General features: G+C 41.9%; 1 protein-coding gene across 1 annotated transcript in view; it reads right to left on the bottom strand.

Annotated features, from left to right (window-relative positions):
- ttc39a (tetratricopeptide repeat domain 39A) overlaps positions 1–18,056 on the bottom strand; it is a 125,958-nt gene that overhangs the window by 18,595 nt on the left and 89,307 nt on the right. Inside the window, 4 exon segments of the mRNA XM_070886105.1 lie at positions 621–712; positions 4,820–4,981; positions 13,250–13,309; positions 13,418–13,485. Of these exon segments, the coding sequence (XP_070742206.1) occupies positions 621–712; positions 4,820–4,981; positions 13,250–13,309; positions 13,418–13,485 (382 nt within the window).

Raw genomic sequence — 18,056 nt, 5'->3', positions numbered from 1 at the left:
AAAGAACTCACTTTAAGAGTGGAAGCAAGTCTTCCTCGATTCGGAGGGACTGCCTATGAGTGAGAAAACATTTACATTTATTTTTTTTAAAGTTATTTGTTTAAAATATTTAATTTAATAATATTGTAATTAATTTTGAACGTGTAATTTATTTTTATTTAACTGGTGTATAATTGTGGTTTTTAGGGGATTCCTATTCATGCTTATGGGATTCCGTGTGCATTATGGGAATTCCCTTTTTGATTGGTTGGCCTGGCCCACGTGGTCCCAGGGATGCTGATACGTGGGCTTTTGCACAGGCCTACACGCAGAAGCCCAGGAGCGCGAGTCTACGAACCTCCGGGACCATCGGAGGCATTCGCCCACGGGAAGCCTCTGATCGCAAATTTGGGCCCAGTGTTTCCTTTTATCATCAAAAGTTTGATTTGATTTTGAAAAAAACAAGTAGAAAACTCAATAATTTGACTTTACTAAGCTTCGATGATCCAACCCCTGATGATGACATGTCAAGAAGTTAAAAATGTTTGTCAGAAACATTTATATTTCCCAAGATAAAGATACTATCAGAAATACAATAAATGGAAATTAATGCAAGCACGTTGATTCATTGAAAGACTGACCTGAAGAGTTCAATTTCATCATCCCCAAAAGGTTTGTAGTCCTCATCCCCGAACATGCTGAGGTAGGCTGCTTTCATGTACATGTATGTAGACTGTTAAAGAAAAAGATTAAGGCAACCATCAAACCAGACTATTTTAGATTTATTTTTGTTTGTTTCAGCCTGTTCAGTATTTCCCCTCTTCCCCCACCATGATTTTTTTAACATTATAAAAGTATTACACAATTTATTTAGTTCCAGTGTTACGAACAACCAGACTGATTTTCCTTCCGTTTATAATCCTTGTGATTATAAATAAATAGCAAATGCATTATAATACCAATGGAAACAGGTTTCCATGCCATCTTTGAAATAACAGTGTTTTTGGAGAGTTTTCAGTTTTATCTTATCCAATCAAAATAGGGAGAATTTCATCCCTTTTCTCCAGGTTAGATTCAAACCTAGTTCTTCAAGGCAAAAGCATATTTTTTCACTATAATTGTGTAGTGCTAAAAAAGGACATACGGATTGAGTTGATGTTACAAATGCCACTCTAAACTTAAAACACTGTCATAATATTCAGACTGTAAATTCTGATCATCGCTAGATCAAGGCATGTGGTGCTGGTCTCAATCTGGTTACTTTTTGATACATTCTAGATTTATAAGGTTGGTATTTTAGGTACAGCAATTTTTATCTTTCCTGTATCCCTCTAGTTTCGCATTGGTAAACCAATAGAGAGAGACACTTATTTCCCTCCCTCTAGCCTCGTAACGATGAAAACCGTCAATAATAGCAGTAATGTGTACAAGTGTCTACAGTTGTAGGTGATTATTTTTTCCATACATCTACAATCTACTAGGAACTTGGAGACTGTCCACTTTCAGTTTGCATAGGATTCTTCAGAGATCAAGGACAAGTGACAAAAGGGACCAGGGATTGTGATGGCATTCTCAAACCATCACTCTTAAATACATTCAAACCTGTGTGTCAGAAATGAAGAAATATTCAAACCCACTGCACCACCCAACTGCAGGCTTGTGCCACAAGTCATAGAAACATAGAAACATAGAAAATAGGTGCAGGAGCAGGCCATTCAGCCCTTCTAGCCTGCACCGCCATTCAATGAGTTCATGGTTGAACATGAAACTTCAGTACCCCCTTCCTGCTTTCTCGCCATAACCCTTGATCCCCCGAGTAGTAAGGACTTCATCTAACTCCCTTTTGAATATATTTAGTGAATTGGCCTCAACTACTTTCTGTGGTAGAGAATTCCACAGGTTCACCACTCTCTGGGTGAAGAAGTTTCTCCTCATCTCGGTCCTAAATGGCTTACCCCTTATCCTCAGACTGTGACCCCTGGTTCTGGACTTCCCCAACATTGGGAACATTCTTCCTGCATCTAACCTGTCTAAACCCATCAGAATTTTAAACGTTTCTATGAGATCCCCTCTCATTCTTCTGAACTCCAGTGAATACAAGCCCAGTTGATCCAGTCTTTCTTGATAGGTCAGTCCCGCCATCCCGGGAATCAGTCTGGTGAATCTTCGCTGCACTCCCTCAATAGCAAGAATGTCCTTCCTCAAGTTAGGAGACCAAAACTGTACACAATACTCCAGGTGTGGCCTCACCAAGGCCCTGTACAACTGTAGCAACACCTCCCTGCCCCTGTATTCAAATCCCCTCGCTATGAAGGCCAACATGCCATTTGCTTTCTTAACTGCCTGCTGTACCTGCATGCTAACCTTCAATGACTGATGTACCATGACACCCAGGTCTCATTGCACCTTCCCTTTTCCTAATCTGTCACCATTCAGATAATAGTCTGTCTCTCTGTTTTTACCACCAAAGTGGATAACCTCACATTTATCCACATTATACTTCATCTGCCATGCATTTGCCCACTCACCTAACCTATCCAAGTCACTCTGCAGCCTAATAGCATCCTCCTCGCAGCTCACACTGCCACCCAACTTAGTGTCATCCGCAAATTTGGAGATACTGCATTTAATCCCCTCGTCTAAATCATTAATGTACAATGTCGTCTCAATATTTTTCTTAATAAGAAAATCAGAAAAGAGATACAAGAAAACAGACAGTCACCTTCCAATATAATCACTAATGTGTAAATTGTCCAGGTTTTCATTCATCTGATGGCTTCCTACCTCTCCAAAAATAGTTTATTAAACTGTACTTTGCGATATCAACATATTAGCACATTATGTTAAGGTCAAATGCTGTACCCTGTATTTACACCGAGAGTCGAGCATTCATCCTGCCATTAAGTATTCACTGGAACTTGGGCCTAATTACTTAGTAATATAGCCAGTTCCCACATTACTGCAATTTCAAATGTCTGGACCTTTGCACAATTTTCACCTAATACGGACACAGCATAAAACACAGGCAAAGACATTAGGGTCCATTTTTGCCTTCATCCACTTCATGGATCCTGCAAATGAATTCTGAAGGTTTGAATTCAAGTATAGCATGCTACAGAAGTTTGATCTCATTGCTTCAGTGCCTCGATTAAGCCCAAGTCTGAATCATTCTAACTGCTGATACATAAATGTATTTTAGCACATTCATATTTTCATTTCTGGCACGAATGATAAAGAATAATGAAGCACCTTCCTTTTAACTTATTTTAAAAGGAAAAACAGCTTATTTGAAACACATTTCTTCACAGCCCTAATGCAGACAATCTAAGAATGCATCATTTCTAGTTTCCAACTAGCCATAGGGATGTTGTTACTCTGCAGAGTGCCACAGACATATTCACAATTTCAGGGAGCAGGAAACCCAGCTTGTGTAAGAAAACATTTTACTGACTTAGTTTTTTGGACTATGTTATGCAACACACTGGCAAAATATTTTTCCATTTTGTATGCATTGCTAACACCAAGCAGTAAAATAATTGTGGAATAATGTTCTGAATCTCAGCTCCAATCGTCATTTATCTCTCCTTTAATCTTGAACTCTTTCAGTAATATCATTCTCTACAAGTGGGCACATTGTCAATAAATACTTATTCAGGACACAAACTTACAAAAGAACACAAACATATACACAATGATCAATAGAGAGAATATTAAATGTTTCTGCCAGCGTGAATAGAGGATAGAACTCTTAAAAACAAGCAGAAGAGCAATGTAATTTTCAGCCACTTCATTAAGTACTTATCCAATTCTATGGGACGGGTTTAGGAGCAGTAAAGGAACCTGGTTAACAACTTCCTTACCCCTCCCCTTCCTACTTTTCATCAGGAAATAACAACATGGAAAAGCTAAAAGGAAGGAAAACTTAATTCAATAAAGAACATACAAAAAATGTGCTGCAGATCAATAGAGACTACAGGAACTATTGCTGGAGGCTGACAGATTCGATTTTAGCTGGAGCAAGTTGCAGTTCATCTGATTTTGCTTTTTCTTTTCAATAGATATTGTTGTTACTGCCTAATATTTGTGTGACTCACTTTATTACCTTTATAGCTTTATTATCATTGTGCATTTAGAATGCATAGAGCCACTATTCAAAATATCTTGCGTCATAGAGAGACCTATTCATTCCACTAGGTTAAGGATATGCATTTCCTGATAAACAAATAATCCTAGCTATCAAAAGCACATGTAATTATTATCAGAATTATTCAAATTTTGAAAATAGTTAGAAAAACAAAATCCAGGAAATGTTAGTAACCTTGTTTGCAGGAGTCTTCCTACATTTTGCTTCATGATTTAGTATAGCATCAGTGAACTGCATTAAAGAGTAACCCCATATTTCCCTAGCAACACACTTCTACTTCATTACAATCAATTCTTTACTGTGTCAAGGTGACCAGTCCAGCATTACTAGTACCAGTTTTGAGTATTTTTTAATGAGCTCAAGGAGATTGGGAACGCCATTGGCTTGCTGACTGAGTCAGTGGATCAAATTGCAAATGTGATTCATACAACAATTACTTTAATCAAAGAATTCCAATACACAATACTCCATCTACCTAGATAATGTTAAAACACTGGGGATTTTCACTCTTGAGCATTAACAGACATGGCAAATCTTTATTTTATTTGTGTAAGCAATGTTTGAATCCAAATCCTGTATACACCTAAAAGTAAGTCCCAGCATCTGGGAGTGGCGGGGATCGTGGGCAGCTGCTGGATTAAAGAGAGGAGTACTTGTTCTTTCTCAGAACAATGCCACCTGCGCAGTTACCCTCACCTTGGACCACGAATTTTCTTTACTCAATAGATCTGCGTAGAAATATGCCATTTTCCACTGGCGTTTGAAAGTAAAGCACCACATTAACTCCCAGTAACACATGTGATGAAACTGCTTCCAGTGTTGCTGGGCCTCACAGCACTCCTCAAAGCGTAAAATAGCCTAGAGCATTGTTGAACAAAAGTGTAAATAAATCAATTAAAATGAAGATTAACTTCAATTTGAGATAAACTAGAAAAGCATATTTTATACATTCTATTTTCTATACTGAAGGTATTTTTCCAGCCCACTATCCTGAAATGCTTAATATTTTTTCGCACAAAATTTATAGCTGCTCTTTAAAGTACCTAGGTATTAAATATGTTAGTAAATGGGGAGAAAGGACAAATGCAATTTTACATTTATATAAAAGTGACTAGTTTAACATCCCTCTTACCCAGCAGGAATGCTGGGGACGGGGGAGATAAGATTGTAGGGGATGGGGGAGAGATGTGGGATATCCTTCACACATTCCCGTGCCCACATTATTTTAATTTGCCTGCATTCAGCACAAAAGGTCACCTAGCCCAGAGGAGCAGAGGCCTAATTCAAATGTCAAAGTTGTGTCCCAATGATGGTTTTCAGAAGAATAAAGGCGAATGAATTCACATGTCCTCAAATAATTCTACTGCACTAAAGAGAAAATAAGGCAAAAAAATCCCAATCTACCAGCACCAATTTATCATGAACTCTGTCAGCTTTATACATGTTCAAATAAATAGACTATACAATGCAAAACAGATTCTGTGTAATGTCACTGCTGACCCATTGGAGAGAGAAAGAGACAGCATGATAATGTATCCAATTAAAAATGCCAGATACTGTTGATGGAACACTAATGAATATGATTGCAGAATAGAAGAGTACTTCCTGGAATGCATAAGGGATGGTTTTCTAGACCAATATGTCGAGGAACCAACTAGGGGGGAGGCCATCTTAGACTGGGTGTTGTGTAATGAGAGAGGATTAATTAGCAATCTCATTGTGCGAGGCCCCTTGGGGAAGAGTGACCATAATATGGTGGAATTCTGCATTAGGATGGAGAATGAAACAGTTAATTCAGAGACCATGGTCCAGAACTTAAAGAAGGGTAACTTTGAAGGTATGAGGCATGAATTGGCTAAGATAGATTGGCTAATGATACTTAAGGGGTTGACTGTGGATGGGCAATGGCAGACATTTAGAGAACGCATGGATGAATTACAACAATTGTACATTCCTGTCTGGCGTAAAAATAAAAAAGGGAAGGTGGCTCAACCGTGGCTATCTAGGGAAATCAGGGATAGTATTAAAGCCAAGGAAGTGGCATACAAATTGGCCAGAAATAGCAGCGAACCTGGGGACTGGGAGAAATTTAGAACTCAGCAGAGGAGGACAAAGGGTTTGATTAGGGTAGGGAAAATGGAGTACGAGAAGAAGCTTGCAGGGAACATTAAGGCGGATTGCAAAAGTTTCTATAGGTATGTAAAGAGAAAGAGGTTAGTAAAGACAAACGTAGGTCCCCTGCAGTCAGAATCAGGGGAAGTCATAACGGGGAACAAAGAAATGGCAGACCAATTGAACAAGTACTTTGGTTCAGTATTCACTAAGGAGGACACAAACAACCTTCCGGATATAAAAGTGGTCAGAGGGTCTATTAAGGAGGAGGAACTGAGGGAAATCTTTATTAGTCGGGAAATTGTGTTGGGGAAATTGATGGGATTGAAGGCCGATAAATCCCCAGGGTCTGATGGACTGCATCCCAGAGTACTTAAGGAGGTGGCCTTGGAAATAGCGGATGCATTGACAGTCATTTTCCAACATTCCATTGACTCTGGATCAGTTCCTATCGAGTGGAGGGTAGCCAATGTAACCCCACTTTTTAAAAAAGGAGGGAGAGAGAAAGCAGGGAATTATAGACCGGTCAGCCTGACCTCAGTAGTGGGTAAAATGATGGAATCAATTATTAAGGATGTCATAGCAGCGCATTTGGAAAATGGTGACATGATAGGTCCAAGTCAGCATGGATTTGTGAAAGGGAGATCATGCTTGACAAATCTTCTGGAATTTTTTGAGGATGTTTCCAATAAAGTGGACAAAGGAGTACCAGTTGATGTGGTATATTTGGACTTTCAGAAGGCTTTCGACAAGGTCCCACACAGGAGATTAATGTGCAAAGTTAAAGCACATGGGATTGGGGGTAGTGTGCTGACGTGGATTGAGAACTGGTTGTCAGACAGGAAGCAAAGAGTAGGAGTAAATGGGTACTTTTCGGAATGGCAGGCAGTGACTAGTGGGGTACCGCAGGGTTCTGTGCTGGGGCCCCAGCTGTTTACATTGTACATTAATGATTTAGACGAGGGGATTAAATGTAGTATCTCCAAATTTGCGGATGACACTAAGTTGGGTGGCAGTGTGAGCTGCGAGGAGGATGCTATGAGGCTACAGAGTGACTTGGATAGGTTAGGTGAGTGGGCAAATGCGTGGCAGATGAAGTATAATGTGGATAAATGTGAGGTTATCCACTTTGGTGGTAAAAACAGAGAGACAGACTATTATCTGAATGGTGACAGATTAGGAAAAGGGAAGGTGCAACGAGACCTGGGTGTCATGGTACATCAGTCATTGAAGGTTGGCATGCAGGTACAGCAGGCGGTTAAGAAAGCAAATGGCATGTTGGCCTTCATAGCGAGGGGATTTGAGTACAGGGGCAGGGAGGTGTTGCTACAGTTGTACAGGGCCTTGGTGAGGCCACACCTGGAGTATTGTGTACAGTTTTGGTCTCCTAACTTGAGGAAGGACATACTTGCTATTGAGGGAGTGCAGCGAAGATTCACCAGACTGATTCCCGGGATGGTGGGACTGACCTATCAAGAAAGACTGGATCAACTGGGCTTGTATTCACTGGAGTTCAGAAGAGTGAGAGGGGACCTCATAGAAACGTTTAAAATTCTGACGGGTTTGGACAGGTTGGATGCAGGAAGAATGTTCCCAATGTTGGGGAAGTCCAGAACCAGGGGTCACAGTCTAAGGATAAGGGGTAAGCCATTTAGGACCGAGATAAGGAGAAACTTCTTCACCCAGAGAGTGGTGAACCTGTGGAATTCTCTACCACAGGAAGTAGTTGAGGCCAATTCACTAAATATATTCAAAAGGGAGTTAGATGAAGTCCTTACTACTCGGGGGATCAAGGGGTATGGCGTGAAAGCAGGAAGTGGGTACTGAAGTTTCATGTTCAGCCATGAACTCGTTGAATGGCGGTGCAGGCTAGAAGGGCTGAATGGCCTGCTCCTGCACCTATTTTCTATGTTTCTATGTTTCTATGTTTACTGCAGTCCTTATGAATAATGCTGTTTTTAATGAGTATTACAAATTAGTCAAATAAAGGTTGTTACATTAAGATTGTATTGTTGAATCCATTAAATTAACTTAATTTATCAACTAGCAGTAATTTTTACCTTTGCGAGACAGAAATTGCTGACACTTATGCTCCTTTGGAATAATTAGGAGTAAAATTTGTTGATTGAATGAATATCAGACAGGTTCTCTAACACATGGGCAGTCTGCTCTGCCAGATTATCACCTATGTAGTTGCCAGGGGTGGTGGCACAATGGTATAAAGTCGGGAGGGAGTGTCCCTGGGAGTCTTAACATTGACTCTGGACCGCATGGAGGCTCATGACTTCAGGTCAAGAATGGGCAATGAAACCTTCTGCTGATTACCACCGACCGCCCTCCCTCAGCTGATGAATCAGTACTCCTCCATGTTGAACACCACTTGGAAGAAACACTGAGGGCAGCAAAGGCACAGAATGTACTCTGGGTGGGGGACTTCAATGTCCATCAAGAGTGGCTCAGTAGCACCACTACTGACTGAGCTGGCCGAGTCCTGAAGGACATAACTGCCAGATGTTGCCTGAGACAGGTGGTGAGAGAACCAACACGAGGGACAAACCCACTTGACCTCGTCCTCACCAATCTACGTGTCGCAGGTGCATCTGTCCATGACAGCATTTAGTAGCAGTGATCACTGCACATTCATTGTGGAGACAAAGTCCCATCTTCACACTGAGGACACCCTCTATTGTTTTGTGTAGCACTACTACCGTGCTAAATAGGATAGATTCAGAACAGATCTAGCAGCTCAAAACCGGGTATCATGAGGTGTTGTGGGCCATCAGCAGCAGCAGAATTATATTCCACCACAATCTGTAATCTCATGGCCCGGCATATCCCTCACTCACACACCATCCTCTTAACATAGAAACATAGAAATTAGGTGCAGGAGCAGGTCATTCAGCCCTTCGAGCCTGCACCAACATTCAATAAGATCATGGCTGATCATTCAACCTCAGTACCCCTTTCCTGCTTTCTATCCATACCCCTTGATCCCTTTGGCTGTAAGGGCTATATCTAACTCCCTTTTGAATATCTAACGAACTGGCCTCAACAACTTTCTGTGGTAGAGAATTCCACAGGTTAACCGCTATCTGAGTGAAGAAGTTTCTCCTCATCTCTGTCCTAAATGGCTTAACCCTTATTCTTTAGACTGTGACCCCTGGTTCTGGAACTCTCCAGCAATGGGAACATTCTTCCTGCTTCTAACCTGTCCAATCCTGTCAGAATTGTATATGTTTCTATGAGATCCCCTCTCATTCTTCTAAACTCCAGTGAATACAGGCCCAGTCGATCCAGTCTCTCCTCATATGTCAGTCCTGCCATCCCGGGAGTCAATCTGGTGAACCTTTGCTGTACTCCCTCAATAGCAAGAACGTCCTTCCTCAGATTAGGAGACCAAAACTGTACACAATATTCCAGATGTGGCCTCACCAAGGCTCTGTACAACTGCAGTAAGACCTCCCTGCTCCTATACTCAAATCCCCTAGCTATGAAGACCAACATGCCATTTGCCTTCTTTACCGCCTGCTGTACCTGCATGCCAAACTTCATGACTTATGTACCATGACACCCAGGTCTCATTGCACCTCCCCTTTTCCTAATCTGTCACCATTCAGATAATATTCTGTCTTCCTGTTTTTGCCACCAAAGTGGATAACCTCACATTTATCCACATTATACTGCATCTGCCATGCATTTGCCCACTCAACTAACCTGTCCAAGTCACCCTGCAGCCTCTTAGCATCCTCCTCACAGCTCACACCGCCACCCAGCTTAGTGTCATCTGCAAACTTGGAGATATTACACTCAATTCCTTCATCTAAATCATTGATGTACATTGTAAATAGCTGGGGTCCCAGCACTGAACCCTGCGGCACCACACTGGTCACTGCCTGCCATTCTGAAAAGGACCCGTTTATTCCGACTCTCTGCTTCCTGTCTGCTAACCAGTTCTCTATCCATGTCAATACATTACCCCCAATACCATGTGCTTTAATTTTGCACACTAATCTCTTGTGTGGGACCTTGTCAAAAGCCTTTTGTAAGTCCAAATACACCACTGGTTCTCCCTTGTTCACTCTACTAGTTACATCCTCAAAAGATTCTACAAGATTTGTCAAGCATGATTTCCCTTTCATAAATCCATGCTGACGTGGATCGATCCTGTCACTGCTTTCCAAATGTGCTGCTATTTCATCTTTAATAATTGATTCCAACATTTTCCCTACCACCGATGTCAGGCTAACCGGTCTATAATTCTGTTTTCTCTCTCCCTCCTTTTTTAAAAAGTGGTGTTACATTAGTTACCCTCCAGTCTATAGGAACTGATCTAGAGTCAATAGAATGTTGGAAAATGATCACCAATGCATCCACTATTTCTAGGGCCACTTCCTTAAGTACTCATGGATGCAGCCTATCAGGCCCTGAGGATTTATTGGCCTTCAATCCCATCAATTTCCCTAACACAATTTCCTGACTAATAAGGATTTCCTTCAGTTCCTCCTTTTTGCTGGACCCTCGAACCCCTAGTAGTTCCGGAAGGTTATTTGTGTCTTTCTTAGTGAAGACAGATCCAAAGTATTTGTTCAATTGGTCTGCCATTTCTTTGTTCCCCATTATAAATTCACCTGATTTTGACTGCAAGACGTTTGTCTTCACTAATCTTTTTCTCTTTACATATCTACAGAAGCTTTTGCAGTCAGTTTTTATGTTCCCTGCAAGCTTCCTCTCATACTTTATTTTCCCCCTCCTAATTAGACCCTTTGTCTTCTTCTGCTGAATTCTAAATTTCTCCCAGTCCTCAGATTTTCTGGGTTTTTTTTGGCCAATTTATATGCCTCTTCCTTGGATTTAACACTATCCCTAATCTCCCTTGTTAGCCATGGTTGAGCTACCTTCCCCTTTTTATTTCCAGACAGGGATGTACAATTGTTGAAGTTCATCAATGTAATCTATAAATGTCTGCCATCGCCTATCCACTGTCAACCCTTAAGTATCATTTGCCAGTCTATCCTAACCAATTCACTTCTCATACCATCGAAGTTACCTTTCCTTAAGTTCAGGACCCTAGTCTCTGAATTAACATTGTCACTCTCCATCTTAAAGAATTCTACCATATTATGGTCACTCTTCCCCAGGGGCCTCGCACAACAAGATTGCTAATTAGTCCTCTCTCATTACACATCACCCAGTCTAGGATGGCCAGCCCTCTAGTTGGTTCCTCGACATATTCGCCTAGAAAGCCATCCCTAATACACTCCAGGAAATCCTCCTCCACCACATTGCTACCAGCTTGGTTAGCCCAATCTATATGTAGATTAAAGTCGCCCATGATAACTGCTGTACCTTTGTTGCACGCATCCCCAATTTCTTGTTTGATGCCATCCCCAACCTCACAACTCCCACTAGCATTTTCTGCCCTTTGGTAGAAAGGGCAGAAAAAGGGCAGCTCTACCCATAAAGATTCCACATCATCTAAGCTAATATCCTTTCTTACCATTGCGTTAATTTCCTCTTTAACCAGCAATGCTACCCCACCTCCTTTTCCTTTCTGTCTATCCTTCTTGAATGTTGAATACCCCTAGATGTTGAGTTTCCAGCCTTGGTCACTCTAGAGCCATGTCTCCGTAATCCCAATTATATCATAATTGTTAATAGCTGCCTGCGCAATTAATTCATCCACCTTATTACGAATACTTGTATTGAGGCACAGAGCCTTTAGGCTTGTCTTTTATCCACCTTATTACGAATACTTGTATTGAGGCACAGAGCCTTTAGGCTTGTCTTTTTAACACTCTTTGTCCCTTTAGAATTTTGCTGTAATGTGACCCTTTTTGATTTTTGCCTTGGGTTTCTCTGCCCTCCACTTTTACTATTCTCCTTTCTATCTTTTGCTTCTGCCCCCATTTTATTTCCCTCTGTCTCCCTGCATAGGTTCCCATCCCCTTGCCATATTCGTTTAACCCCTCCCCAACAGCACTAGCAAACACTCCCCTGAAGACATTGGTTCAGGTCCTGCCCAGGTGCAGACCGTTCGGTTTGTACTGATCCCATCTCCCCCAGAACCGGTTCCAATGTCCCAGGAATTTGAATTCCTCCCTCTTGCACCACTCCTCAAGCCACGTATTCATCTTAGCTATCCTGCTATTTCTACTCTGACTAGCACGTGGCACTGGTAACAATCCTGAGATTATTACCTTTGAGGTCCTACTTTTTAATTTAACTCCTAGCTCCCTATATTCAGCTTGTAGGACCTTATCTCATTTTTTACCTATATTGTTGGTACCTATATGCACCTCGACAACTGGCTGTTCACCCTCCCCCTCGAGAATGCCCTGCAGCCGCTCCGAGACATCCTTGACCCTTGCATCATGGGGGCAATATACCATCCTGGAGTCTCGGTTGCGACCGTAGAAATGCCTATCTATCCCTCTTGCAATAGAATCCCCTGCCACTATAGCTCTTCCACTCTTTTTCCTGCCCTGCTGTGCAGCAGAGCCACCCATGGTGCCATGAACTTGGCTGCTGCTGCCTTCCCCTGGTGAGCCATCTCCCCCAACTATATCCAAAGCGGTATATCTGTTTTGAAGGGAGATGACCGCAGGGGACTCTTGCACTGCCTTCCTACTCCCGTTCCCTATCTGCCTTTGTAACCTTTACCTGCGGTGTGAACAACTCACTGAATGTGCTATCCATGACATCCTCAGCACTGCGGATGCTCCAGAGTGAATCCATCCGTAGCTCCAGTACCGTCATGCAGTCTAACAGGAAGTATATTACCGTTTCTTCATCGTCGCTGGATCAAAATCCTGGAACTCCCTTTGTAACAGCACTGTGGGAGTACCTTCGCCACACAGACTGCAGCGGTTCAAGAAGGTGGCTCACCACCACCTTCTCGAGGGCAATTAGGGATGGGCAATAAATGCTGGCCTTGCCAGCGACGCCCACGTCCCATGAACAAATTTGTTTTTAATGAGCTTTTATCCATTACATGTCCAACTGTTTGCTACTTACTGCATCAATATTGCCTCTGATTTCTTCAATTCTTCCTGCAAAAAACAAGAAGATGGCACCCTGCAGGAACACAGAGAAGAATCTGAAACTTAAAAGCCATGTTATTATTTAACTGCAATGTTTTAAAAATAAACTGAAATATTCATACGTGTTCCATAGAATTTCTACCTTTGGATACCGTTTAAGAAAAGGTAATAGTAATTGCTCTGCATCATCAACATCACCTTCGCCTGTACCTGTTCAGAATTACAAAATGAAATGAAATTAGGATTTTAATATTCCAGAAGTTAGCACACTGACAATACTTGTTAAAATAGTTTAAAAATTGTTTTTATAAATTTATCTGAGCAGAACTAAAACATAACAAATTGATACGTCACTTTTTTTGCAATTGTCAATTTTCTACTTTTAAGATCTCCCACACTCTCCTGCTCTCCCCCTTCATCCCCACCATCCTTTAACAGTCAAGGGCTACTGAAGAGGTCTAAGTACCAAAAGCAAAAATGCAACAAGATTCACATACAAATATTGTGTGTAAGGAAAGGTCATGTGGTTCTATACAACTTACTAATTAACATCTTGCAATAGCAGCACAATTCATTCTGTATTCCATTGCTATAAGAATAAAAACAACTTGTGTTTATAGAACATGTTGAACCAAAAAGGACACTCCACAGATAGACATTAGAAAAATGGACACTGAGGCAGGAGGAAGAAATTACAAAAGGCGACTGAAAGCTTGGTCAAAGAGATGGGTTTTGAGAAGATTGTTAAAGGAGAATGGTGGAGAGACATCATCAGATTGAAGTCCAGATGGTAGGATCCAAAAAAGAGTAAAGGCTCTGCCATCAATGGAGTGTACAGGTAGCGGGGTGAGGGAGATATAGGGCTCGAGGAGATTGCAAGGATAGATTTGAGCAAGGCCATGGAGAGATTTAAAGACAAAGATAATGATTTAAAAATGTAATGCGTTGGGGAACAGATACCATTTAAGAAAGGGTGATAGTCATCATTTTGCATTATCAACATAACAATAGATTACATTTAATACAGAAATGTGCAAAGTGATACATTTTGGTAGGAAGGACATGGAGAGGCAATATAAACTATAAGGTACAATCCTAAAGGGGGTGCATGAACAGAAACATAGGGGTATATGTGCACAAATTATTGAAGGGCAAGTTGAGAAAGTGGTTGAAAAACCCATATGGGATCTTGGGCTTCATAAATAGAGGCATAGAGTACAAAAGTAAGGAAGTTATGATGAACCTTTATAAAACACTGGTTCGGCCTCAACTGGAGTTTGATGTCAAATTCTGGGCACCGCATTTCAGGAAGGCCTTAGAGAGGGCGCAGAAAGGATTTACGAGAATGATTCCAGGGCTGAGAGGCTTCAGTTATGTGGTTAGACTAGAGAAGCTGGGCCTGTTCTCCTTAGACCAGAGAAGGTTGAGAGGAGATTTGATAGAGGTGTTCAAAATCATGAGGGGTCTAGACAGAGTAAATAGAGAAAAACTGTTCCCATTGGCCGAAGGGTTAAGAATCAGAGGACACAGATTTAAGGTGATTGGCAAAAGAACTAAAGGCGACATGAGGAAAAATGTTTGTATGCAATGAGTGATTAGGGTCTGGAATGCACTGCCTGAAAGGGTGGTGGAGGTAGACTCGATCAGTGCTTTCAAAAGGGAATAAGTACCTAAAGGAAAAAGATTTGCAGGGCTATGGAGAAAGGGCAGGGGAGTAGGGCTAGCTGAAGTGTTCTTGCAGAGAGCCTGCATGGGCTCAACAGGCCAAATGGCCTCCTTCTGTGCTGTAACCATTCTATGATTCTATTGCCTTCATAAGTCAATGAGGACAAGATGAGACAGGTTACATATTTCAGAGTTTTGGACGTGTTGAAGTTAATGGAGGTTGGGGATATTAAACGACCAAAGAGAAATGTGAAGTAGTTGAGTTTACAGGTTATGAAAACATGTATAAGGGCTTCAGTGGCTAAGGGGCTAAGATATTGTCAGAGACGGACATTATTGCAGAAATGGAAGTAAATGTTCTGTGTGATGAGAAGAATGAGAGGTCTGAACTTCAGCCGAGGGTCGAAAATGACTCCAACGTTATGTACAGTCTGATTCACCTGAAAGAGTGGGTGCAGAGGAGGATGGAATCAATGGCAAGGGAGCAAAGTTTATGACACTGTTTATCAAACCTACTCTTATGTCATATTTAGCATCTTCACCATCCACAATTAAACTCTTCAGATTCTAGTACTAACTGACTGCTTAACAGGTAAATCAAACAGATTTAACAAGAAATACATATAAGAGATATGTCTTTTTTTGTCAAATGAAGCTAACTTTCTCTCTTCTGATAGACTATTTTCTCTCCTTACCCCCATTGGGAGTTCCAATGCCATTTAGAAGGGTAAGGCAGCAGACAGGTCAACTGTCCCCAGATGAACCCAAGAATTGCTTGCTCCCCTACTGTGGGAATAAGTTTTAAGCAAAGGCACTGGTAGAGACATTGGTTTGTTTGAGTTTATTTAATCATGTTGTTAGAATTATTGGAACCTCTTTCCTTTGTGTCAGCTGTGGCTCAGTGGGTAGCATACGCACCTCTGAGTCAGAAGGTTGTGGGTTTCTCCCTGGGTCCCACTCCAGGGACTTGAGCACATAAATCTCGGCTGACACTCCAGTGCAGTGCTGAGGGAGTGCTGCGCTGTCTGAAGAGCCGTCTTTCAGATGAGACGTTAAACCAAAGTCCTATCTGCTCCCTCAGGTGGACGTAAAAGACCCCATGGCACTATTTTGAAGAGCAGGGGAGTTATCCCCGGTGTCTTGGCCAATATTTATCCCTCAATCAACATAACAAAACAGATTATCTGGTCATTATCACATTGCTGTTTGTGGGAGCTGGCTGTGTGCAAATTGGCTGCTGCATTTCCCACATTACAACAATGACCAAACTCCAAAAGTACTTCATTGGCTGTAAAATGCTTTGAGATGTCCAGTGGTCGTGAACGGCGCTATATAAATGCAAGTCTTTCTTTCTAACACTGCAGTTACACATGACATGATTTAGAGATAGCGTCAAGCTTCCCTTTCCTAACTAAGCACAAAGTTTAGATTATGGGTGACCAAATTTAGGGCCTCGATTGACAATATCCCCATTATAAAATCCACAATAACATTACCCACAGTTCTGTAAAGATGGAATATCACAATTCTGTATGAATGCTTAGCTTGTGACAGCATTCTGAAACTTTTTTCCCACAAGCTGCTGTACTTCAGTATTCAAAAGACCAAAATTACAGCAAGGAACAAAGAAGGAAAATCAAATGTGCATCAATATAGTGCTTTATCGCATCCTCGGGACATCCCAGAGCACTTGACAACCAATGAATTATTTTCAACGTGCAATCACTGTTGATATGTAAGGAGACATACAGCCAGCTTGTGCACAGCAAGGTCCCACAAACAGCAAATGAACTACGGCTGAAACACTCAGATATTTAATCTCAGTCTTCACAGCTCTGCAGTTGTGATATTGGGTAGCAGTCTCATCTCTGAGTCAGAAGATTGTGAATTCAAGCCCAACTTTAGGGACTTGAGTACATAATCTCAGCTGCATCTTCAGTGTCATACTGTGGGTGAGCTGCATGTTGGAGGGGCCGTTTTTCAAATTTTTCATTTTTTTTAAACACTTTTTCAGATGACATAAAGCTTCAATGACACTACCTAAAAACAACAGGGGAGCTTCCAGGTATACTCATCATCATCATCATAGGCAGTCCCTCGGAATCGAGGAGGACTTGCTTCCACTCCCAAAGTGAGTTATTTGATGGCTGTACAGACCGATACAAGAGCCACAGACCCTGTTACAGGTGGGACAGACATTCGTCGAGGGAAGAGGTCGGTGGGGCTGGTTTGCCACGCGCTCCTTCCGATGCCTGCGCTTGGCCTCTTCATGCTCTTTGCATTGAGACTCAAAGAGCTCAACGCCCTCCCAAATGCACTTTCTCCACGGGCGGTCTGCGGCCAGGGTCTCCCAGGAGTCAATGGCGATGTCGCACTTTACCAGGGAGGCTTTGAGGGTGTCCTTACAACGTGACTTGGATAGGTTAGGTGAGTGGGCAAATGCATGGCAGATGAAGTATAATGTGGATAAATGTGAGGTTATCCACTTTGGTGGTAAAAACAGAGAGACAGACTATTATCTGAATGGTGACAGATTAGGAAAAGGGAAGGTGCAACGAGACCTGGGTGTCATGGTACATCAGTCATTGAAGGTTGGCATGCAGGTACAGCAGGCGGTTAAGAAAGCAAATGGCATGTTGGCCTTCATAGCGAGGGGATTTGAATACAGGGGCAGGGAGGTGTTGCTACAGTTGTACAGGGCCTTGGTGAGGCCACACCTGGAGTATTGTGTACAGTTTTGGTCTCCTAACTTGAGGAAGGACATTCTTGCTATTGAGGGAGTGCAGCGAAGGTTCACCAGACTGATTCCCGGGATGGCGGGACTGACCTATCAAGAAAGATTGGATCAATTGGGATTGTATTCACTGGAGTTCAGAAGAATGAGAGGGGACCTCATAGAAACGTTTAAAATTCTGACGGGTTTAGACAGGTTAGATGCAGAAAGAATGTTCCCAATGTTGGGGAAGTCCAGAACCAGGGGTCACAGTCTGAGGATAAGGGGTAAGCCATTTAGGACCGAGATGAGGAGAAACTTCTTCACCCAGAGAGTGGTGAACCTGTGGAATTCTCTACCACAGAAAGTAGTTGAGGCCAATTCACTAAATATATTCAAAAGG

Source organism: Pristiophorus japonicus, chromosome 8, assembly GCF_044704955.1.
Source record: "Pristiophorus japonicus isolate sPriJap1 chromosome 8, sPriJap1.hap1, whole genome shotgun sequence".
NCBI classification, from domain to species: domain Eukaryota; kingdom Metazoa; phylum Chordata; class Chondrichthyes; family Pristiophoridae; genus Pristiophorus; species Pristiophorus japonicus.
The sequence above is the reverse complement of the archived record's forward strand: the minus strand, read 5'-3'. Positions and strand labels throughout refer to the sequence as shown.